The following is a 24,831-nucleotide window of genomic DNA, read 5'->3' as shown; positions in this document are numbered from 1 at the left end:
GTTTAAAACAAAAAAAAATATCGGGGGCAATTGTATAATTTAACCTAAAATTTTTGTTTGAAATGATGATTTAACGTCCCAAAGTCAGCTTGTCGTTATACCGTTAATGAAAATTAACAGCTCGGTGACTAAAATGTCACAACAGGTTAACATAAGGGACTAAAACGTAACATTTCAAACATAAGTGACTAAAATGTAACATGAGAGGTAAACAAAAAGTGACTATTTTAGTATTTTACCCTTAAACTTTTTATGTTTAGATTTACTTTTTTATGTGATACAAATTACATAATAAATAGAAATAATATAATATAATATATTACTAAAGCAAATTAGAATTAAAAAGCAAAAGAGCAGCCAAAACATGAAATCCCCAAATCATATATCATCATCATATGGTTGCAAAATAGAGTAAATCGATTAACATTAAAGGAATTGTTTCGCATCCACATTTTATTGTGTAATACAATATTTTACCAATTTTAATCTAGTGAATGAAACAATAAGTGAAGCCCATGTTGTGGCTTGAGTGAAAGATTTGGTAAAGGTGCGTGAACATAGGAAGGGGAAAGGGTGAAAGTGTAGCGTTGCAGAATCATGGAAAGGGGGATTTTAGTTTTAGTGATTGAAAAGCTCATTCCAACACAAGATGGAGGTCCCAATCCAAAGGGTAGAAATGCAGCTGCATTGTTGTAGGTAGCTTTGGCAATCCCTTCAGCAAACCTCTCTGGTTTGAAAAGATGAACATCATCTCCCCATAAATCAGGGTCATGGTGGAGGGCTATGTATCGGATGTTATCTCTAAATTAGTAGGTAGGACAAGTTCTCTTAATCAGACTTCTCTTTCTACCTTTCTTACCACGCCATGTACAGGAGGATAGAGCCGTAAAGTTTCATTAATAATCATGGTAATCTGTTTGAGAAAAAAAATCAAACTATAATAATTTGTAGTTTAATATAAATGGTCAATGCTAGTTTTCAAGCTTTAGAATTTGTATAGTTTGCTTACGATCTTTAATTTGGCGATCCCTTGAGAATTTGGGTTTTGATTACCAAAGACCTCAATCACCTCTGCTCTTGCTTTGTCTTGCCAATCTGCATGTATTGCTAAAAGCAGGATTGTCCATGCAAGCAGGGAATTAGTTGTTTTTTGGCCAGCAAAATAGGAAGATTTACACTCACCTACCACATATTGTATCGAAAGCCTGTTTTTCTCGTTCGGATCATGATAGGCATTTAAAAGTAATCCCAAAAAATCACGGCCGAAGTTGTCAGCTTCTCTGGTCATTACTTTCTCTTCCTTTTGTTTAACAATCTTCATCACAGAATCATGTATCATTTTCGCAAGTTTATCTGATTCAATTTCATCAGCAGGTTCCCAAAACTTGCTGAAAAGGTAAAAGCAGATTAAAATAAATCCATATTTTAAAACCAATTTTCTATTTAATCCCAGGTTGGTTGGACAGTTTTACTATTTTTTATTTTAAAAAAAACACTACGTTTTAAACTGGAACGGCAACAAAGAATTAGTCCCTAAAGAAAGGATTAGATGAAGTTACCCGATGAATAGAATCTTTGCTTTATACATATTTCTGCCTGTAATTGCGGACAACTTCATCAACATGTCAAAAATCTTCTCTCCTTCTAAGTAACTGCTACTAAAGGCTGTTCTGGATATCATTTCTGAAGTCAATAATCTGAACTCTTGGAACACTTCCATCTCTTTGCCTTCCTTACCTTTCCATTTCTCAAGCATCGTTTCAACGCTAGCAATTATTGCTGGAATCATATTCTGTAAAAACCATCATGCATTATCAATGTTCCACTACAATAATTAGATTAGAAACTAGTGATTTACTTTTAAGCTCTCCCCATGGAAGGCATAATTGGCCAATTTCCTTTGCCTTGCCCGTTTCTCACTTTCGCTTGTAACAAGGCTGTCACCTTGTAGTTCTGGGTCTGTTATTACCAGTTGAGCTTGAACTCCATTCCAACTAAGATAATTCTTCCCTAAAAAAATGATTTAATTAAAATCTCTTCATGGAAATCCAAAAATACTACCAAAACAACATATTCTCACCGTATTTCTTGATGTAGGAGTAAACATGAGGCAACACTCTGGGAAATATATCGTGCGTCAAGGCCATAGGTTTGCTATATGCTTCCTTCTGCATTTGAAGAATTTGTTTGTTGTTTCCATGGATAAATTCATAAGGAGGTCCTCTGATCCCCTGTGAACTCATGATGAACTGTACACGATGAGGTACCCACCAATAGTTGTACAAAACATAGAGCAAAGCTACGAAGAGGCAGAGGCCCAAAGAAGCTATAAAAAAGATTAGAAGATTTCCCATGGTCTCTATTTTCTTATCTTCACTGATGAATCCACCAAGTTTTGAAGTGTTATCATAAGATATCTGGTATGGTTATTTGGGTTTTGGAGGTGTTAAAGGCTCAACTCCGAACACTTGAAAAGTGTTGAAGTTAGTTCCCATGCAACACATGCAACAACAAAGATGGATATGCAGCTCATGCAGATAAGGAGTTGATCACAAAGCTTAAGTTATCTAGTGGAAATATGAGTTAACCAGATGAAGATGAAGAACCATGCTACTGTTTCAGTTTTCATGGTTTAGTTTGTTTAGTCCATATTTTGTGTTCTAGTTCATTTTGAACTTAGTTTAGTTTATGTTTGATGTAATTTGATGGTGATAGAGCTGATCACCAGCTTTGTTTATGTTTGCAAGCAAAATCACCTAGTTCCTATGTAACTAGTGGAGTTAGGTAATGTTTAGGTGATAGAATTTATTGTTTTTGACCAGCCAATGTCTGGTATATGTATTAGCTTTAAGCCTATGTTTCTTTTGAATGAAATCATTAGATTTTCCTTCCAAATGCTCCACTTTTCTTTGCTTTCTAAATTTTGTTTCTATTCCTGCTTAAAGCTCAAAGCTTGAATTTCTAGTTTTTCTTTCTTCATTCTTCATCTGGATACATTACATTGCTGTTAAAGTCCAGATTAAAGTTCATACTTCATCCGGATAAAGTGTGTCTAACACTAACAAAAAGTAATGTCCAAGTCATTTTTTTCTCATTCAGTATCGTTTTCCTCTAAAATCACAAGTGTAAAAAGTTTCAAATTATTGTTATTTTCTCAATCCAATAACATAGCCACCTTTGATGCTAGTTATTAACGAATTAAGCATAAACAACACAAATTTAGTTCATTTATGTTCATTAACACTCATTTATTAAATCATAAAAATATATTTATTATTTGATTATTATATAATTAAATATTGTTTATGTGTTTATTTTATTTATAATAATATAATTAGTAAAATGTATGTGTGATTCTTTTATATGTAAAAATAAGAAAGTATTTATTTATGATTTGTTTGTTTGTTATTCATAAATATATATTTTTAATTATTCATTAACATGTTTAATTAAATGTTCATCAACAAGTTCATTTAATTTAAATGAATGAATATGAATATACATAATTTTAAAGAAGCATACACAAATAAAATTTCAAACTCTAAACTAACATGAACAATTTTAAAATAAATAAACGGAAATGATCAAAGACTTATTCGTTCAAGCTCGATTCATTTACATATCTATGCTAGGGAATAACAAACGTCTTAGCGGTATTTAATTAGAAAATCAAATTTTGTTATTAGTTCATATAATATGCGTAAGTCGCTAATTTAGTACTTATACTTTAATTAGGTAATTTTAATTTTCACACTTTTAATTTTAAAATTTTAATCTTTACTTAAACAATAGCTATTAGAATTGCCAACACTCTAATTTTTTATAATATTATGTTGTTAACATATTATCACATGTAATACTATGTAAGTTTGCTATTTCACGTAATAATTACAAAAAAAAATCAAAATCATTTTAGTTAATAGATTTTAACGAGTTTGAATCATGAAATTTTAAAAATTGAAAAGTAAAAAATAAAAAAAAAGATTAAATTAGAAAAAAAACTAATAATAGAGTTAAACTTAACAGAGTTAAACTAATTATAAGCAGAGTGAGTAGACATTTTAAAAAAAAATCATTTTAGATTCTTATAAAATTTTAAATTAGTAATGATAAAATTATATATTTGTCTCTTTAAAATTTAATTTAATTTTTAAAATTATAAATATATAAACTATTAAAATAATAAAATTATAATTTTATTATTATAAAATATATAATTTAATTCTCATTCTCTCAAAAAAAAAATTTGAGTTACCAATGTTGATATAATTGTCACTTTTATTTTAACCCAAGTAGGACAATTATATTTCTTAAAAAACGTAAGTAGTACAATTATTAGTCTAAAAAATGGGTGATTTACCTAAAAAGGCCCATTTCCAAGTATATTTACGAAAATGGGCCGATTTCTAAATTATTTACTGGAAAGGGCCAGTTTTGGCAGAACGCATCCACGTAGAAGCGTCTTAGGGGGAAAATGCTAGCAAAACGCGCCCTTGGGGAGCGTTTTTGCTATGTCAACAAAAACGTGCTTCTGGAGGAGGATTTTTTCCATGTTATGAAAAACGCACTGACGTGGCAAAAACGCTCCCCCAAGGGCGTGTTTTGCTCCTTGTTTTTTTCTAGGTTAGGGATTTTTTCATGTTTAGTCCCTAGGGTTTTTAAGGTTTTAAAGGTTAGGATTTTGCAAAAATAATTTAGGTTTAAAGTTTAGGTTATTGTTAAAATAATTTAGGGTTTAGGGTTTTAATGGATTTTAGGGCTAAATCAGGATTTAGTGTTATTTTATAAAAATTAATTAAATTAGAGTTTATGATTTTTAAATAAATTAAGTAAATTAGGGTTTAAGGGTTTTAAATAAATAAAATAAATTAGGGATTAGGGTCTAGGGTCTAGAGTCTAGGGTTAAAATTAATTAAATTAGAGTTTAGTTTTTTTAAAACAAAATTGACTATTTTTACCCTGCAAAAATAATTTTGAGAAGATGTTTCTGAACAAATAGTGTCAAAAATGCTTCAAGCAGGATGCACAGTCAACAAAATTACTGAAAAAAAGCTCCCACGTGGATGCTCTTTTTCTACAGTAGTTCTTGAAAAAATAATTTTGAGAAGACATTTTTGAACAAATAATGTCAGAAACGCTTCAAGCAGGACGCAATATCAACAAAATTTCTAAAAAAAGCTCCCACGTGGGCGCTCTTTTTCTACAGTAGTTCCTTAAAATAATAATTTTGAGAAGACGTTTCTGAACAAATAGTGTCAAAAACACTTCAAGCAATATGCAATGTCAGCAAAATTTCTGAAAAAAGCTCCTACATGGACGCTCTTTTTCTACAGTAGTTCATGTTTGGCCTTAGGGTATAAATGAGGCAAATTTCATTATTAGGTTGCATGAGTTACAGCAAAAAAAAATAGAGAGGCTAAGTAGAATAGAAATTGAATATGAATGAACGTATTAGTGTTGTTGTTTACTATGATGGTGAGGTCCGTGACACTGAGAATGGTATTGTTTTTTTATTAGAGAACACAACGCAAATGGTTTTTAGCTAAAGCATAGATTTGACAGAATTTTGTAAAAGAATTAGGCAAAAAATCTTCGAAACGACGCCAAGTAGGGTTTCTTCTATTAAGTGTCAATTTTGTGCTTCGATTGATCCCATGACATATGACTCATTTGATATCAAAGGTGGTTGTAGCTTTGAGGCGATGGTGCAGACTTATCTCGCTAGTGGATCACCCTATCTTGAGTTATATGTATAATTTTCATCACCAAATGAAACATTTGTAACTTCAACATCAACTGCTATTTGAGAGGAATCGATACTCCATTTGTGGGAGGTAGAACACAAAAGCACTCGTGTTTGGTGTCAGTATGGAAAACACAACTCCTATACGACACTCGGTTAGTGGATGGGACATGCACATTGGTGGGTCGATGTTTGATGCTGGAAATACGTATTGGGAAATAACATCAGCTTCTAGTGGTTTGCAATCCACATCTTATTGGGGACGTTACGAAACGTCCACAAGAAGGGATGATGTACTCCCTACAAAATCCACCAGAGAAGGGGTCTCGTACGTTGCAGATGATGGTGAGTTGGATTATGAGTTTGATGTGGATCCACCTCGAGAGCCCGGCCATGATGGTGCAAAAATTGCATTATTTTTTGAACCAGCGCCTGTTCTATCTGAACTTGAAAACGTTGAAGGTAGTTCATATAAAGAAGAAGAAGATCCGTGATTCAGGGCGTACTCACCTTCAGCCTACATACATAATATCGATATATCAACAGATGATGCGTTGGAGTTCCAGACCTACCACACAGAATGCGCGACCGTACAGGTTCATCATTGAATTCTGGTGAATTAGAAGTTGGTAAGGAGTTTCCCAGTAAAGATAGTTTTCTTGGTGCTTTGAAATAACATAGCATTAATCACGGGGTTAACTACAACGTGGTTAAATCCAAATCCAAGAAGTTCGAGGCCAAGTATGCAGTGCAAGACGGTACATGTTCATGGAAAATCATGGCTTCTTTTAGGAACAATACAGGCTTGTGAGAGATAAAAAAGTACAAAGGTCCATATACCTGTGTTGCTGGTACAGTATCACTGAGTGTTTAGGGTTTTTGAATAATAATTTTATCACTTAATGTTGCATTATTTAATGTACTTCGTTGACAGGTGTTCCACAAGATCATCCCACGCTAGATTCAGGTATAATAGCTAGCCTAATACCACTGATGTTGAAGATGAATCCCAGGACTTCTGTGTGATGCATAATTGCCAGTATTCGTAGCCAATTGAGCTACATGCCCTCTTATCGCAAGGCTTGGATAGCTAAGCAGAAGGCGTTGGAAAATATGCATAGTGGGTGGGACGTTTCATATAATGAGGTTTGGCAGTGGTGTCAGGTACTGGTATGGTACTTCTCAGGTTGCATAACAGACCTTGAAATGATCCCGCATACTACAATGACCGATTGCTCCATGGATGCCTAATGTTCAAGCTTCTGTTCTAGAGCTTTAAGCAATGTCAAGACGCATTTGTATACTGCAAGTGATTGGTACAAATTGATGGTACCTTTATGTATGGTAGATATACCCATCGGCTATTGCTAGCTGTGGCACAGGATGACGCTGGGAAGATCCTTTCAATTGCATTTGCAATAACACAGGGGGAGTCAGCTGATGACTGGGATTTCTTTCTTTCTAGGTTATAGAGGCATGTATGCCCCCAACCTGATATCTGCGTTATATCAGATTGAGGCACTAAAATACTAGTCACAATTGAACGACGGGAAAGTTTATAGGATCACACACACCATCGGTATTGTCTAAGGCACGTTGCATCCAACTACTACGGGTAATATCGGTCTACGACTGAATGACGACAAGTGACCAACATGGGTATTTAATCTCTATTAATATACTTTCGTTTGTAATATTCAAATTTATTCTCAATGGAATATTGGTATGTAATTTTCGCTATCAAATTATATCGGCAGGGTTCGAGATCAATAAGAACCGTTTTCATGAGATATTGGGGATTTTGCGTTCAGTTAACGATCAAAGCGCAGACTAACTCTATAACATGCCTTTCGAACAATGGACACAAGTATATGACGACGGCCTACGATATGGTCATATGACCATAAACCTAGCTGAAAGCATAATTTCTGTTCTAAAAGGAATACGTCATTTGTCGACAACCTCAGTTGTATGAGAGACATATTTTTGTTTGGCTATACTATTTCCAATGTGAGTAGCAAGTCGTAAAGGCTAAATGCAAGGAGGTCATGTATGGTTCCAGAAGGTATGGCAAGAAATTAACAAGGCGAAGGTGCGGGCCAACACCATGCACACAGTGTGTCACGACCACGACAACATATGGTTTTGTGTGATAGAGTTTGACAGACGGCCTACGATATGGTCATATGACCACAAGCCTGGTTGAAAGCATAAATTCTGTTATAAAAGGAACGCGTCATTTGCCGATAACCTTGGTTGTGCGAGAAACATATTTTCGTTTGGTGACACTATTTCCAAAACGAGCAGTGAGTTGTAAAGGCCAAATGCAGGGAAGTCATTTATAGTTCTAGAAGGTATTGTAAGAAATTAACAAGGAGAAGGCGCGGGCCAACACCATGCACATAGTGTGTCACGATCGCGACAAGCTATGGTTTTGTGTGACAGAGTTTGACAGACCGAACTAATATATTACTGGAAAATAATATTGTGTACACCTGATAATAAAGACTTACGACTGTGGGACGTTTGACACACTTCGTTATCCATGCGTTCATGCAATTGCAGCTTGCCAGAATCTCCATTTGGATCCCATGAGATATGTTTACGAAGTGTACAAAATAGAATACATGTACAATGCATAGAGACACGTATTCCCACTAGTCTCAGATGGACGTAAGTGGCCATCTGTATCGCTTGCTCCATTTAAGTTATTACCAGATAGAGAATTGTGTCGCAAACCAAAAGGTCGACCTTGCTTGATTAGAATACGTAATAATATGGATATCCGGGAAAGAACGAATCAACATAAATTGTGTGGATGGTGTAGGAACCCAGGTCATACAATTCAATCATGTCCAAACCGAAATAGTTGATAATTCCTATAATGAAACTATGTTGCATTATTTCTATTCCGTCTTATTCAAAAGAACTTCTATTTTATTAAAAATATAATATTAATTTAATATTAAAATATTAAAAACAACTTTATTTTATTAAATGAAATAATATAGAAAAATTTTGTACAAATATATTAAAAAAATCAATATATATGCCGGTCGGAATTAGTGCCACATGGGGGTGATCGACAATTACGCGCTGGATTCCTCCTTGGTTGCACTTCCGATGGGGTTTGTAGTTGCTCCGGCGGAGGTTGTGGTTGCTCCAGTTGTGGTTGTTAGGAGGATGAACCACCTTGGTAGAATAAAGAATGTGGAGGTGTTTGCATCACCTACGGCGAATGTGTTTGAATCCCATAAGGCGATAGGGATTGGTAATAAGATGAGCTCGCCGATGGTGCCTCGTGCAATCCCTACGGCGATGATGACCTATATATCATCAGTTGAGTTGGAGTCATCAGGAAAGGAGATATACCGGGCCATGCATTCTAACCTGGCATGGGAGGAAAATGAAACATATAAGGGTTAGGATACATAGAAGGGCTAGGATACGCACCTGGCATAATCTGAAGGGGTTGTGGTGTGGGTGTTACCGGTTGAGGCGTTAGGCCCAATGATTGTATGGGAGCTGTTGATGGGCCCGTGCCGTCATCCATTGTCCTTGAATTTAAAGTGCCCTGTCATTCCCTTTCAACACAGATTTACCGACGTCTCTGCTCTTCCAACAGCAAATATGACTTGCCATGATCCTAAATCATGGCATGTACTCTTCATGCTAACTCTGGGACGATGATCAGTTCATGATCAGGTATATGATCATACCAGTTTTCCCAAATTTTGATATATTCTGAGAAGAATACCAGCCAATTTGTATTCGTTTACCGTAAGTGGATTTTATGTTGGTCATCGAGCACATCAGGTTCCTCAGGAATCGGTTGTTGGAATCCAAATTACCCCAACACTCTATCCGTCTAGTGCATCTCGACAGTAGCATAGTTGACCAATGAGACCTTAACATGCCAAATGTTCAGATTTTGAAAGAATTCTTTCGGAATTACTGCCTGTATTGTCGGATCCTCGTATGGTGTCCATTGAAACTATATGAATGTGATAAAAATATTAGTTATATACATAATACTAAATATTAAATACTAAATACTAAATATGAAACGACTATTTTATGTATATATATTTTATTTAATACTTACTTGCGCTTCCGACCGTTGGTCTAATAAAAGCCATATATCTTCAACAGCAGTAGGTATTCCAACATAACTCGCCGGATGGTTCCATCTAATTAAATAAATTTTCAGCTTACAATTTTATTTTAAATCTATGGAATAATTGTAAAATTAAATAAAAAATTTACCTCATTATGAGTGGGAATGTATATGAGTGGTTCACTCGATGACGTAAAAATGGAAAGCGAAACCGAGCCCATGATTGTAGTAGTGATAGGCAACCTCTGATTTTGACTTTATTTGGTCGCGTCGCCCCGTACATCTCCCTATACAATGTTGCCAACACGGTAGACCCCCAACTTAATTCGCTAGCTGCTCTAAAATCAACGAATTTCAACAGCCACCTTAAATGTATAAGGTTTCGTGACAAGTCCAGCATCAAATAACCTCCAATCATCTTAAGGATGTATGCCCGAGCATACCGTATTCTTTCTACTTCAGTCGAATCATTCCCCGGCTCCGGGAATGTGTCTCGTAACTAGCCCATCTCGATTTGACCTCCGTAAATATTATCCGGAATTGCACCCAAAAGATTATAGCATATGGCTCCCCAATAAGCAGATTGAACAAACCTGGTGAATGTGGACCCATCCACCGGCAATCCTAATTGTAACTGGACGTCATCCAAAGTGATAGTACACTATCTGCATGGAAGATGTAATGTGTGTGTCTCGAGTCTCCACCTCTCTATTAACGCGCTGATGAGTTTCGGGTCTAACTTGCACCCCCGGCCTATAGTGGTCGCGTGCCAAAAACTTGCTTCCCTTAAGTAATTTTCTATCAATGGTGATGGAGCATATTACGAATATAACATTGTAACACTCGATCTACGATTGTTATAAAAATTATAAAATACAAATTAATTAAAATTACATAAATGAAAAAAATATTAAATAATATTCAAAAATTAAAATTAACCCTTACCATTTTCATTTCTTTGACGGAGATATGTTTATTATCGAGACGAAATAATTCCTCGACCATTGCTAACACGATCAAATATTTTTGAAATTATAAAAAAATAATACTAATTTAGAAAACAAATTAAAGTAAATAACTAATTAAAGAAAGCTTTGAGAAATTTAATAAGAAATTTGAGAGCTTTAGGGAGAAATTTTAGAGTTTTTTGCTAAAATTTTAAGAAATATTGTGTGAAATAATACGAGGGGGTTTTATACTCTCTCTTTTTTACCGTTGGACCCCCAACGGTAAAAAAAATAGCCGTTGGGGTCAAAAACACGGAGCAAAACGCGCCCCTAGAGGAGCGTTTTTGCCACGTCAGCAAAGCACGTCCACGTCAGCGTGATTTTGCTGACATGGCAAAAACGCTCCCCCAGGGGCGCATTTTGCTGGCATTTTTCCCCTAAAACACTTCTACATGGATGCATTTTGCCAAAACAAACCTTTCCGGTAAATAATTTAGAAATCGACCCATTTCCGTAAATATACTTGGAAATAGGCCTTTTTAGGTAAATCACCCCTGAAAAATAGTGCTACAATTATTGTCACTCGAGTGAAAATTGCCATTCTCATTAAATGCATGCAATGGATATTGGTGGGGCAAACAAAAACACGAAAATCAATCTACTCTTATCTTGTTAACACAATTTTTAGAAGTTTTCATTTAGATTATCTAATATAAAATCTTTGCAATTTTATTATCCAATTTTTAGAATGTATTTATTTTAGTCATCTAAGCGTTAAATCTTGATTGCTACATGTCATGTTTATACTTTTATTTTAGTCACTTAATTTTTAGGCAACCTTCATTTTAGTCACTCAAAAAAAAATTAAGTATTTGTTTGGATAAAAAATATTAAGAATTAAAGTGAAAAGTGATAAACTAAAAAATTATTAAATTGTAATTTTTATTCCACTGCCAAAAATTTTTTTAAAAAATTTAATATTAAAATTTTAAATTTGTAACATCTAAATCAATTATGCAAATTATTGAATTTTCTTTTCACTCGATAATATCAACTAATTTGATAATGAAATCTTGAAGTTAATAATTTAATTAATTTAATCTCCTAAATTTTAAAATTTTGTTTTATTTTTCCAAACTATCCTTAACAAAATCAAGTCAAGTAACTTGAATTTAATAATTTTCTATGAAATTTAAATTTCTTTTGATTATATAATCTTAAATCTTCCATGCTAAAATGCTTGTTGTACCAGTAAAAAAAATAATGACAAAATTTTAGGATTTTGTTTAGCATGAAGGATGAAATTAATAAAGATAACCTAACCCTTAGGCAACATCCCTAAAAGAATATTCATTACTCCTTTTCTGCTCTAAAAATTTTCTTATATAAAACCTAGAGTCTCCTCATTTGCACCTTCCAGTTCAACCTTCATCACTCAAACCCTACGACACTTTTCTCAAGGCATTTCTTTTAACAAAATGAAACAATAAAATTTCTGTCCTTTCGCAAACAATGGTGCCATATCAAAACCTAGGTATCAAATCTAAACAAGATAGATTCAATTCAAAAGACACACAAAACCCTGATCTAGACAGAAAAAACCTGTAATAATAGATTGGTTATTATTATGCAACTTTAAATGGAAAAGCATTGAAATGCTAGGGAGTATGTTTTTGGATAGATGAAATTCTTTTAGTTTTATTTATTTATTTATGTTAATCGAAATTTTATGTTTTTATTTTGTTTTGGTTAAAATAAGAATAAAATATATATAAAAAAAGATAATGTTTCATTTGACTAGATTAACCGAATTAACTAATACCTATAGTATATAATATTAATTATTAAGTTCAGTTAATTTGGTTAATTACTCAATTCGATAACCAACCTCCAAAAAATTATTAACTGACCTCCAACCAAATTAGATCGATTAACCGAATTAGATCAGTTCGGTTGATTAATTTGATTTTAACCGAAATTAAATACCCATAATTCTAATCACAGACTCGTTAGTTTCTGCAACTTATTCAGAAGTAAATAATATTTCGAAGACGACAAAACCTCCGAAATCAATACCAGATGTGTTGAGGAGTTGAAAATCCTTCATCAGACCTTTTCTATTCTAAGACAAGAATTGGACAATTGGGAAGGGGAGGTTAAAAGCAAAAAATAATAATAATAATAATAATTGTATAGCATATGTACTGATTCAAAGTACAAAATTTGGGGAGGTTACATTTAATTTTCCTTTTTCCTCACAACTTCACAGTGTTTTATATTGCGACATTATCTATTTCCTGCATATACATGGTACACTATCCTCTTCCCTTTTTTTCAAAAACTTTTTCTCTCCTTCAGAGGCCTTAAAGAGAGGAACAACTTGCTTCTGCTACTGACCCTGCTACTTCAAGCAATTTCCCTTTTACCATTCTTCATAGATCATTTCATCTGCAACTAAAAAAAAACAGGCAGAATAAGAATATACAGTACTTTAAAATATGAAAGAAATCAAAAGGACAAATTGTGACCAAAATTCTACTCCTTATTTCAATTTGATGACCAAGGATCAGTGTTTTTATTACATGGAATGGAGCTTGTGTTGTGCACCAATAAAAAATTTGTTAACCAAAATTAGCTTGCAACAAGGGTTTTGCCTTGTGCAGTGGCAACATAGATGATTAGGAAAAAGCTAAAGGAAAGGGTCTAAGAAAAAAATATGCACCAATGGTTTTTTACTTCAACGTTCTTCAAAGCCAGCTGGGACTTCTTGATGTGTGTACCTTCATAATTTTTCCTACACATATACCAATAGAATAATATCCTCAGTTGAGTTTATGCGGTTAATGAAGCATACAAAAGTAGCATGTAATGTAAGCAGTAATTTTACATGAATAATTTATTGTTAAGAGCCCCCAGTAGCAAATCATGTGGAGCTATAGCATCAGCATAATTGAGGCAGTTCATAGATTATCAGGGATGAACTCGGTTATAACTCGAGTGTTCACAACTCAAATAATTTAAGGTGCCTACAGTACAATAGACTCGTGCATAAGAAACAGGCTTCTGATATGAAGCCAAATAATGCTCATAACAAATGGAAATAAAAGCACCTTCATACACTAAGGAGGTTTACTGCCAATTCTCCATCATCAAGAAAGACCAAGTAAATCAGCAATAGTAAGTACAATTGAGAAGGCTTAAGTCGAGTAAGTGTACAAGGAAAGGACACCCTGAAAAGTACACCAAGGGAGGAAATTTATAAAAAAGCTGCATTGCTGCCTAATATTGAACAAGAGAAATGATAATGTTGTTAGCTATTGGATCCTAAGCAACAAAATTAAAGGGTTAAGACCTGAACTTTGAAAGTGCATGCGATATCTGTCAATACTGTGATTAACCTCTACTGCCATACTCGTACTAGTCAACAATGGAAATTTTCCAAAAAAGAAGAAAAAAAACTATGTATAAGATCAATTCTAGCAGAAAACTTGTTTCCTACAGCTGTCTTATCTGAATATCTGTTTGACTTTCCCTATAAACCAAAAAAAAGCAGGCTAATCTGAAGATGACTAACTTTCAGTGTTCCTTTATATTTCCTTCGCTCTAATGTTACTGATTTCTTAATTTCTTCAATATAGTATTCTACAATAAGCTCTTTATTTTATCAATTGATCCATTGTAGACCATTTCTTTCTTTACTGAAAATAGGCTAGAGTCTCGGTTCAATGCTTATCATGCCATTATGATTAACATTATTTACAAACATTTTTAGATGGACTAATTATCGTCTTATTAAATCTCTTACCTTCATGATCAGGGGCATGATTCCATAATTCGCCTTAGAAGTTCCGTGCAACGAGAGGATCATAATCATATTCTTCGCCTGCTTTCACAAATCTGCCTTTCACACGTTTCCTAGTGTCAGCCCTAGCCTTTCGGGAGGCATATCTTATTTGCTTACCAAATCTGTAAATAGGAAAATGAAAAAACAATTGAAGAAGAACTTGTCATACATCATCCTGACCATGTGAATTAATAGCTATTTAAACCAAATATTGAAAAATAAAATGCAAAACAACCTCCTTCCATCTTAAATTGGGAACGTAAGTAATATTCATTATGCAGAGATGTATTCTGTTTTTATTGTCAAACTAATTGTTTTGTTTCAGGAAAAGTAAAACAATAATCATGCCTACAAATTACAACTGATGATTTCATATGTTGAAGAGGCAATCTATATTATTAAAGACAACAGACAATGTCATCCCAAAAGAAGTAAATCTACAGATTATCAGGTATTAAAACAGAACAATTTTGATTTCAGGAAAGTGTCCTCCAAACATTTTTAACCAGAAAATGAGTTATCTCAGTATCATATTAACATGAAAACAGAAGATAAACATCAATTTCAATGTAACAGGGATGAAAAACATACATTCGTGTTTTCTTTTTTTCATTGTATCTTATCTTCGCTTTATCCCTAGCTTGTGGGCAACTAACTTCCAAATTTTGGAAATGGGAGTCACCGGTTAGAAAACCTGGTGGTAATCCACAGTCTTGAAATCCAGCAGGGCTAGTTTTCACTGTAATGTTGGATGGTGAAGGAGCTAAGTTTGAAGGAACTTGGCCAACAGGATATCCTAGATTGATGTTTCGGTTACAACCCGGATTCATAAGCATGCAATTAGAAGTGCCAATCATGGTAGCCATCATACTAGCTGAGCAACCAACTTGAGGGGATGGAAAAGGCTGGCACTCCTTTTGTCCCGATGGTAATGCCTGTTAAGATACACAACAGTGGCTTGTCAACCATGAAGTGATTTAAAATCTCTTCTCAACTTCAATAAAGAAACATAGATAAAACAAGAACACAGTTATGTAGTTTTTCAGGTTTATAATTACTCCAGAACATCAGCAACAATAAGTATGCTCGAGAAATAAACATGTAACATGGTAAAATGTCTTATTAACACAATAACATGAGTACCATGGAGCTGAGTCTTGATCCTATTAGTTATGAACTTAATTGTTCCTTACCATATGTCTATTATTGTTTGATTTGTAGAGCAGAAGGTAGTAGTATTACAAAGTACGATTTGCACAAGTCATGAGTTGAAACTAATGCAGTGAAATGAATTGATTTTCAAACAAATGCTGCAAATGGAGGCCACTTAGGACATAAAATAAATGGTGTTCTATTGCACAAGGACTTCAAGTTTCAGATTTTACTTTATCAGAAACATATTACTGAATAGAAACAATAGCTATATAGCAGATGGATTTTTGGCCTATTACCTCTCACATCACAGTTGATGAAGTACCAAAAAGTTAGGATTTAAAACTCAAAGCATCAGCTGATAATTTTCTAAGTTTTATATGAAAAACAACTCAGATGCTCATACAATACTACAAATTAGATTAGAAAATGTGGAAAGGAAGAAATAGAATATAAATATATATATATATAACCATAGATGTATTTATAAGATAAATTTTGCAATTGAAATTAGAGAGAGAAAAGAAAACCTCTAACATGTTCTTGCTAGGACCATTAGATTCGATTACCGGTAAAGTTTTGTCCATAATTAGGCAGTCTGTCCCAACCTTCTCAAACTGGTACCTAGTTTGGCCTTGTGAACCACCAAATATCTCATTGGCAGTTTCGAAGCTGAATTGAGCATCATTGATGTTCAGGCCCTCACAAAGGTCATCACCATCAGGAACTTTGAAATCTCTGAGGTCAGAATAACCCTGGAACAAAAGGAGCCAAAATCAAGCATTCAAGACAGATCAGTCCAAATGCGGCTAAACAAAGAATGATTCAAGAGTCGAGCTATTACTTCAAATTCAATACTTTCCATCACCAATTCAAATAAATATAGCAGCAAAAGCCATACCTTTGGCATATTCGGCTCCTCTGAGAAAACAGGTTCTCCATCTTTACAGTAAGGGACGTAATTTGCATTTGGTGATATCAGAGAAGATGAAACCATACAAGGCTTTAGCTTAGGACATGAATCTAGTTCATTTAACTTTGTACCAGCCAGTTCAAATGAGCCCCCTTGATCTATTTGATTCAAACAGTTAGTGAAACAATTGTCGTTAGCAGCTGAAGCACCGACTGGCCAATCAACATCAAAAACAGCAGGAGACGAAGCACCAAGAACCGAAGACCAGATTCTTCTAAACTCAGCCAAAGAAGGACAATCCGTATAAGAATTGAGGGCCTCTCGCCAATGCCCCAAACTCCAGCAACCATTGCCATTACCATCACAATCCTGACAAAGAGACAATTTCTCATCCAAACACCTAACAACTGCAGATTGAGAATTGCATTTCTCACACAAAAGTGAACGAACGTGTCTACGTGACAACAAATTTGCAGAGTGAACGCACCCATCACAGCTCAAGCAAAGCCGAGCCGAATCCGATTTACAGTAAACCACTGCTCTTTCTCCTCGACAAAAATCGCATACAGGTTCCATCCCGTTATTCCTCCTAACTTTACAGTAAACCACTGCAGTTGGGCGGTAATTCGGCTCTATTGATTCCTCAATCCTAACAGAAACTACCCTTCAATAATCAAAATTAACAAAAACCGATTAAAATTATACCCAGATCATGTGCAAAGAACAAGGAATTGAATCATTTGAATGATTAAAATTTAAAATCATAGAAAAAGAGTAAATTGAGATTAAGCTTTACCTCTTCAATGAAAAGAACCCAATCCCGGCTTCTGAAATCAGCCAATGTCGAAGAACACATAAGCCATTAATCGAAGCAAATACGCATCAACATTGATAACAGAAAAGCAAACATTTCTTTGAGCTAAAAATACATAATAGGGGGAACAGTGAAGAGCTGTCAGCGTTGGTAACTGGAAGTTTTCTTTTTTTTTTTTCAGTGAGCAAAAACTGGTTTATTTATTCACGTTTGTCCGAGGTTTGATGGGTGCTTGCCACGTGGTGCGATGTTAGCTTTGTGGATGGGACACTCTAGGATGACGTGGACATGTGATTTTATTGCGGTCATCCGTTTTGGTCGGACGATGGCGAGGATGGTAAATAAGTGGAAAGATTGAGGGCGGTTTGATAGAAGGATTGGTCACAAATTGATCACCACGTCATCACCCGAGATTATGTGCGGGTTTCTCATTTTGACTTTCGAGACGAAAATTTAGCCCCGCATCTCGAGATATCACAGATAGACACGTGGCTTATGTGTCTGAACAGTTTCTGATTTGTGGTGTGAGACGATGCTGATGTGGGCGCTTAGCTGTGTTGAACTGTCTGAATCTCTTTTTAAAATGGGATAAATGGTAAGTTTAATACCCAGTTATTTAGTGGTCAAATTTATGTTTGATTTTATTTTTAGATTAAATTTAACATCATATTTTTTTACGTAATTAAAAAATTATGTTCAATTTGAAAAAATAGGAATCATAATTTGAAAAAATTATGGTTATCGAGCATCAGTGGTACTTTTTAAAAAACGCCGCTATAGATCGAGCATTAGTGGCGCTTTTTAAAAAATACCGCTATAGGTCGACCATTAGCGGCGCTTTTTGAAAAATGCCACAAAAAAATTAAGCACAACGCCGTTTTATATGAGCTTTAGTGGCATTAGCAGCGGTTTTTGAAAAAGGACGCTATAGATCGAGCATTACCGACGCTTTTTAAAAACATACAAAAAAATCAATTTAATTTATGGGTTATGGTTTAGGATTTATGGTTTAAAGTTTAGGGCTTAGAGTTTATGGTTTGGGATTTATGGTTTAGAATTTGGGGTTTGGAGGTTGGGGTTTAGGGGTAAATATGGTGAACTACTTAATTAATTTGTATATCTTAGAATTTTTATAATATAAATTTAAATAAGATAAATATAATTTATTATTTTTAAAAATATATATCAAAATGGGTTAAATCCTAGAAGCATACATGAACAATGGTTTAGTGTGCAATGGGTTAAATCCCAAAAGCATAAATTATGAACACAATTATTGATATAACATCATTTTATATTTATATATTGCATACATAAATATTTGTATTTATTCAATATAAAAATATATTGATGTATTTATTTTTAAAATGTGTATGATTAAATCAAAATTAAAGTTTCAACTATACATTTAAACCACAATTAGAATTTCACGTCTACAATTACACATTAAATTGAATTTCATATATAATTAGAGATGTATCTTTATTATAATTTAGGTGTATACATATAATTAAATATTTAATTATGGTTTAAGGTTTGGGGTTAAGGTTTTAAGGTTTTAATGTTTAAGGGATATGGGCTATGATATAATGTTTATTATTTTGGGGTTTAGAGTTTATGATTTAAGATTTAAGTTTTAATGTCCATGGTTTAGGGGTTTAGGGTTTATGATATAATGTTTATTATTTTGGGTTTAAAGTTTTTGTTTTAAGGTTTATGGTTTAGAGTTTGTGGTTTTTTGTTTTATAGTTAGGGTCGTAGTACTGTTCATGGTTTTAAGGGTTAAGCTATTAAGGTTTAAGGGTTAGGGTTTTTGATAAAATAATAAAAATTAAATTTTTTTAGGGTTTAGGTAAGCAATAAGATTATTTTTAATTACTTTTATCCCATGTAATATATATTTAGGGTTTAGGGTATATATTTATAGTTTGGGGTTTAACATTTAGGGTTTCTTGTTGGAAAATTGAAGTAACATTTGGAATTTATTGAGAAAAATTTTGAAAGTAAAAACATAGAAAAATACATGTCAAAAATAAAAAATAAAATACTATTAATTAAAATAATTTTAAAATTTTTTTGGGGTATATGACTGATTTTTTAATTTATATATTAATTAATTTCTTATAAAATTGTAAAGAAGATAATATTTATTTTAATATATTAAAATTATCAATATAGTTTAAATTATTTAAGAGATAATGATAAAGTTTATATATATTAAACCAAAATAAGGGATTTTTAGCGAAGCAAAACAGTGCTATTGCAAAAGATAAGCAATAGCGGCAAGCGGCGTTTTTTAGTCTTACACAAAACGGCACCGTTTTGTTACCCTAAATGCCTAAAGACTTTTTCCCAAAATCGGTTCCCCCCTTCCCCCTGAAATCCCAAAATTTGACATGAAATATCTTCTTTTTTCCCTCCTTTCTTTTTCCCAAAATCGGTTCCCTCCCCCTCCCCCTCCCCCTCCCTCTCCCTCTCCCCCTTCCGCTGCTGTATCTCCATCGACATATGTTGTCAAGTATATTGAAAGAGGACCCAAGGTACGTACTAGGATTTTCTTTTCTTTTCTTTTTCCTTTCATTTCATATTTACAATTCTGATTTCTACGGTTAATGTTCATGATCTTGTATCTGTTTGCATTTTCTTTTTATTCATGGGTAAATTGGGCTCATTTTTTCTTGTTTAGACTCAATGGATTGATTTCAAGGGTTTCTTTGACTATGCAGATGATAAACATGTGCAGAGGGAGATTATGAACCATAGGTCTTTCAAGCATCCAAATATAATTAGATTCAAAGAGGTATATTATTCTTTTGCAAATAATTTGTTATATTTTGTTAACATATTGCTAAATCGATTATGTGTATTGAAGAAGCAAATCTGTCTTAAAAAATGTGCTCATTATGTATGTATATATGAGTGAATGATGATGACTTACTTTAATTTGTTTGAAATCAAAATTCATTTTGAATTGCGCTTTCTTGATGCACCAGTAAAATTAGGAGTCAACCGATAATTGCTTGGCATTCTAAGGTTAATCTTTGGGCACTTAATTTGGTTAATTGGCATTTTAACGCTGACAAGTTAAACTTTAGGTTTCGTTTATAAGAGATTGGGTTTGGGCATTAGGCCTCTTTTGGCGAAAACAAAATTTTATGTTACACATGTTATAGTTGTTGATGTTATTTTTATGCGTCATTGGAACATATCTTGGTATTATTTGGTTGCAATCTTTTGCAGTGACTACTTGTTCAAGCTTCTGCTTATTGGAGATTCTGGTGTTGGAAAATCTTGTCTTCTTTTGAGATTTGCTGTAAGTTTCTTGACTTACGTTGTCATTTGAAACCAAATGTCTACATTATAGAGATCTATTTTCCTCGTCGTACATTCTTAGGTTCTTATATGATTGCCCTGAATGCTTATATCCATGTATGATGTTAGATTGTAATAATGATTCATTAAAAATTTTTACTGCATATAACATGTGTCTTGAGATAGTAAAATGTTCATTTCACGTGTTTGGACATAGGCAGTTGTGGCCTCGGAATCTTGTCACTATATTTAGTTGTATATCAAGATATCAAACATGTGGAATTTTGAATATTTCCAGATGGTTATGCAGGACAAAATCATGAACCTGAGATTTTGTAATTTCTTTTATGCAGGATATCATATGTAGAAAGCTACATAAGCATCATTGGGGTTGATTTTGTAAGTGAACAGTCCTTAGTGCTAACTTGACCTCTAACTCCCAAAACTTGTAGCAATTATTCTAACCTCTTTTGATTTCATTTTCTTTTTTGGTAGAAAATACGTACTATGGGGTAGGATGGGAAAACCATTAAACTTCAAATTGTATGTTTTTACATACTTTATCTTTGATTTGTTTCTTTGAAAATTTTCTGACCTATGTTGTTCCGAGTAATGCTCCTAATAAGATAATGAGTTGTCTGCTCATTTTCTTCTTTGGCTGCTACTTTTTCCCTTTCTGTATATTTTTATTTTATAATTAGTCTTAAGAAGTCACTCTTAAATCTTGACACATAATTTTGGCTTCGTGATGATAACTAATTAGTTTTCTTATGGTTCAATGTGCAGTGGGATACTGGTAGACAAGAACGGTTTAGGACAATCACTAGTAGTAGTACCGTGGTGCCCATGGCATAATAGTGGGTGATCTCCCTTCTAGATATTTTTCTCGGTCTTTATTTGTGCTACTTATGAAGTTTTATTTTTTTGATCTTTTTCTTTCCCTTCTACTGCTGGATCCTCTGTTAGATCGTTTATGATGTGACAGACCAAGAAAGCTTCAACAATATCAAGCAATGGCTGAGTGAAATTGATCGCTATGCTAGTGATAATGTTAACAAACTACTAGCTGGAAACAAGTGTGATCTTACAGCTAATAAAGTTGTGTCATACGAAACAGCCAAGGTATTTGCCAGTTTATCTCTAGGAAGAGTTGTGTGATTATTGAATTGTAAAATGTAATTGTTGGTGCTTTACAGCACTCTTTGCCCCCATGATATTGCTACTTTCTTCTTTCAAGCATTTGCAAATGAAATTGGCATACCTTTTTTGGAAACCAGTGCAAAAGATGGCACAAATGTTGAACAAGCTTTCATGGGTATATATCTGTATAATATTGCTTTCACATTTCAAATGTTGAATTTTGCATTTAATTCTACAACCAGACTATGGCTTTAGAAAGGAGATGGCATGTGCTAGAGCTATCACTCAGGTCTTTGGTGGGCTGATATCGAGCGGGCAGCAGTTATACACTATGATGGAGTAATGAAACGTTGGTTAGAAATAGGAATTGCTAAATATAAAGGCTATTGGAGCAAACATATGTAGTATGACCACCCTTACTTATAGCAGTGCAATATCCATGAATAATTGACATGATCACGGCATAGAAGTGGAATTATTTGATTCATTGATGTACCCAATTTTACATCCACAAGTATTAGCTAATTTTATTATTTATTTTAGTTTTGATTCTAAATTCTTATTTTTATTTTTATTTTAATGTTTAAGATAACTTGAGTTCTAACTTTTGGATTTTAATTGTGTTATTAATTTATTATTTTAGATTCTAAATTTAAATTCATTAATTTTTATATTTAGTTTTAAAGTTAAAATTTTAATAGAAAATTTTAATTTAATTAATATTTTTATCGTTAAAAGTATATAGTTTAAAGCTCAAATTTGAAAAATAAAACATAATATAATATTTATCATAGAAATAAATATTATTTAATTAAAATATTTTTTAAAGGTCATGTTCTTTAGCGGCGTTTATGGGAAAAGTGCCGCTAAAGGTCTGTTTTATAGTGGCGTTTGTGGAAAAAGCGTCGCTAAAGGTCTGTTCTATAGCGGCGTTTGTGGGAAAAGTGCCGCTAAAGGCCATGTTTTTTAGCAGTGTTTGTGGGAAAAGCGCCACTAAAGGCCATGTTCTCTAACAGCATTTGTTGTAAAAGCGCCGCTAAATGTCATGTTCTATAGTAGCATTTTTTTACATAAACGCCGCAAAATGTTAGCGGCATTACAAGCGCCGCAAATAGTTTTAGTGGCGCCGCTATAGGCTAAAAAAACGCCGCTAAAAACCTGTTTCGTTGTAGTGATTATATAAAAATTTCAAATTTTATCTAATTCTTTTAAATATTACTTAAATTTTTTAAAAAATATTTATTTAAAATTGATATGAAAGATATAATAATTCAATATAAAAATTGCAAAAAAGTCAAGCATTAGCGGCGTTTATGATAAAAACGCCACAAAAAATCAATTTATTTTAAAGAAAACGGCGTCGTCTTGATATAAACACCACTAATTTTTAGTTTTGATTGAAACGGCGTCGTCTTGATATAAACGCCGTTTTATTTCTCTCCCTCCAATTTCCTCTTCTTTCCCGATTTCCTTTTCTTTCTCAGCCATTCTCAGCCTGTTCCTCTATTTCTCTCCCCCGATTCCCTTTTCTTTCCCAATTTCCATTTTTTTCTCAGCCTTTCTCAACATGTTCTTCTATTTTATACCCGAAAATCCTCTCAACCTGTTATTTTATTTTATTTCTCAGTCTGTTCTTTGATTTTTCGAAACTCTAAACACCCAGTTTCCCAATGCCTAGCCACTCTACCCAGCAGCGAACTCAGTCTTAGCGAGTATGTAAGGTTTTTGATTTTTTTTGTTTGGGTTTGTTGAAATTTACTTCCTTTAATTTTCAGTCGTCTTAAAATTTTAGAAATTTTAATTTGGGTTTCTTATTTCTATTATATTAGTTTTCAATCGTCTTAGAAATATTTGATTTTTTTTGTTTGGGTTTTTTATTTCTATTATATTAGTTTTCTAATTTCCTTCTATTGCTTCGATTTGATGGTGCAGTTCTATGTCATGCGGTCAGTTGTTTCTATTTCTTTTTTCTTTTTTATCTTGTATGTTCTATGCCTAAAGTAATATCAACTGTCTTCTTGTGAAATGTCTTAATTGTTCTAATTTTGCCTTTGTTCTGTCTTTCCTGAATCTCTAGGTTTTAAAAAAAAAACAACAACAAAATTCTTTCCCTAGTTCATTTAATTTAGTTTAGGAACTTTTGAATTTCATATAGTGATACACTGGTTAATGCTACTGGTTTCAACTAATCATTGTTCTAGGTTGGCAAGAAGCTATCAGAACTGATTCGAGATTCAGGTGGCCTAGCACCTGGAACTGAACAAGGCAGGTGGCAATCTAAACTTGCTCAAGTGGCAATTGAGCTAATTGCTATAAGTATCCTTACCTGCTACTTGAGACTGGTTGTATTTTGCAATTTGTTAAAGGGTATTTTCTTCTACTGCAATGTCATGCCTGTTGCCTAGATGATTAGAATAGCATATTTTAAACGCTATTCTTATCATCTTCTGCTTGATTTCTGTAAACAGTAGTGGTACAGAGTTGCTAGTTTACAACTTGGTTTTCTTCAATAGGAGGTTAAAACTTAACGAAAGGATTGCTAAATTGCTCGGGTTTCTTTGCAATACATTAATTAATATTTTCTTTCTTGGAACTGAATTTGATTATTAGATAATAGTATGTTTCTTCTTAATAAATATTAGAAACTATTCCCTAGGAACTATTTTTCCTTTAATTTGCCTTGATATGGTGTGCTTGACCATATTCACTTGACTTACGATTTCATATGCAGATGAAGATAGGATGTTTGGCCCTAGTTTTATGTTTAAATATCAGTGTTGATCCACCTGATGTAATAAAAATATCTCCTTGCGCAAGAATGGAGTGCTGGACTGGTATGTTTTTTGAGT

At 33.5% G+C, this 24,831-nt stretch overlaps 2 protein-coding genes and 1 pseudogene across 2 annotated transcripts; 1 reads left to right on the top strand and 2 right to left on the bottom strand.

The window, feature by feature from the left end:
* Nucleotides 1–634: 634 nt before the first annotated feature.
* On the bottom strand, nt 635–2,354 carry LOC108462227 (cytochrome P450 CYP749A22-like). The gene is made up of 7 exons (XM_017762201.1): nt 2,081–2,354; nt 1,859–2,010; nt 1,560–1,792; nt 1,183–1,388; nt 1,010–1,095; nt 860–913; nt 635–727 (listed from the first exon to the last, which is right to left on the bottom strand). The coding sequence occupies exons 1-7, from the start codon at nt 2,352–2,354 to the stop codon at nt 635–637; spliced, it is 1,098 nt and encodes a 365-aa protein (XP_017617690.1).
* Nucleotides 2,355–12,977: 10,623 nt separating this feature from the next.
* Nucleotides 12,978–17,793, bottom strand: LOC108463268 (putative zinc finger protein CONSTANS-LIKE 11). The gene is made up of 8 exons (XM_053024641.1): nt 17,513–17,793; nt 16,705–17,375; nt 16,334–16,558; nt 15,243–15,586; nt 14,613–14,773; nt 13,918–14,037; nt 13,530–13,601; nt 12,978–13,261 (listed from the first exon to the last, which is right to left on the bottom strand). The coding sequence occupies exons 2-5, from the start codon at nt 17,290–17,292 to the stop codon at nt 14,647–14,649; spliced, it is 1,284 nt and encodes a 427-aa protein (XP_052880601.1). The 5' UTR covers nt 17,293–17,375; nt 17,513–17,793; the 3' UTR covers nt 12,978–13,261; nt 13,530–13,601; nt 13,918–14,037; nt 14,613–14,646.
* A 2,133-nt stretch (nt 17,794–19,926) lies between these two features.
* Nucleotides 19,927–22,586, top strand: LOC108462226 (GTP-binding protein YPTM2-like; annotated as a pseudogene).
* The last annotated feature ends 2,245 nt before the right edge of the window (nt 22,587–24,831 follow it).

This window comes from Gossypium arboreum, chromosome 13, assembly GCF_025698485.1.
Source record: "Gossypium arboreum isolate Shixiya-1 chromosome 13, ASM2569848v2, whole genome shotgun sequence".
In the NCBI taxonomy this organism is placed as follows: Eukaryota; Viridiplantae; Streptophyta; class Magnoliopsida; order Malvales; family Malvaceae; genus Gossypium; species Gossypium arboreum.
The sequence above is the reverse complement of the archived record's forward strand: the minus strand, read 5'-3'. Positions and strand labels throughout refer to the sequence as shown.

What these genes read in the sequence shown, in the direction of transcription:
- LOC108462227 (XM_017762201.1), bottom strand. Translation starts at nt 2,354, where the DNA reads ATGGGAAATCTTCTAATCTTTTTTATAGCTTCTTTGGGCCTCTGCCTC. An exon ending in GGATCGCCAAATTAAAGATC is followed by an intron (nt 914 to 1,009) that starts GTAAGCAAACTA and finishes TTTCTCAAACAG; the next exon opens with ATTACCATGATTATTAATGA. An exon ending in ATCCTCCTGTACATGGCGTG is followed by an intron (nt 728 to 859) that starts GTAAGAAAGGTA and finishes TTTTCAAACCAG; the next exon opens with AGAGGTTTGCTGAAGGGATT.
- LOC108463268 (XM_053024641.1), bottom strand. Translation starts at nt 17,292, where the DNA reads ATGGAACCTGTATGCGATTTTTGTCGAGGAGAAAGAGCAGTGGTTTAC. An exon ending in CTAGCAAGAACATGTTAGAG is followed by an intron (nt 15,587 to 16,333) that starts GTTTTCTTTTCT and finishes GTATCTTAACAG; the next exon opens with GCATTACCATCGGGACAAAA. An exon ending in GAAAAAAAGAAAACACGAAT is followed by an intron (nt 14,774 to 15,242) that starts GTATGTTTTTCA and finishes TCCTATTTACAG; the next exon opens with ATTTGGTAAGCAAATAAGAT.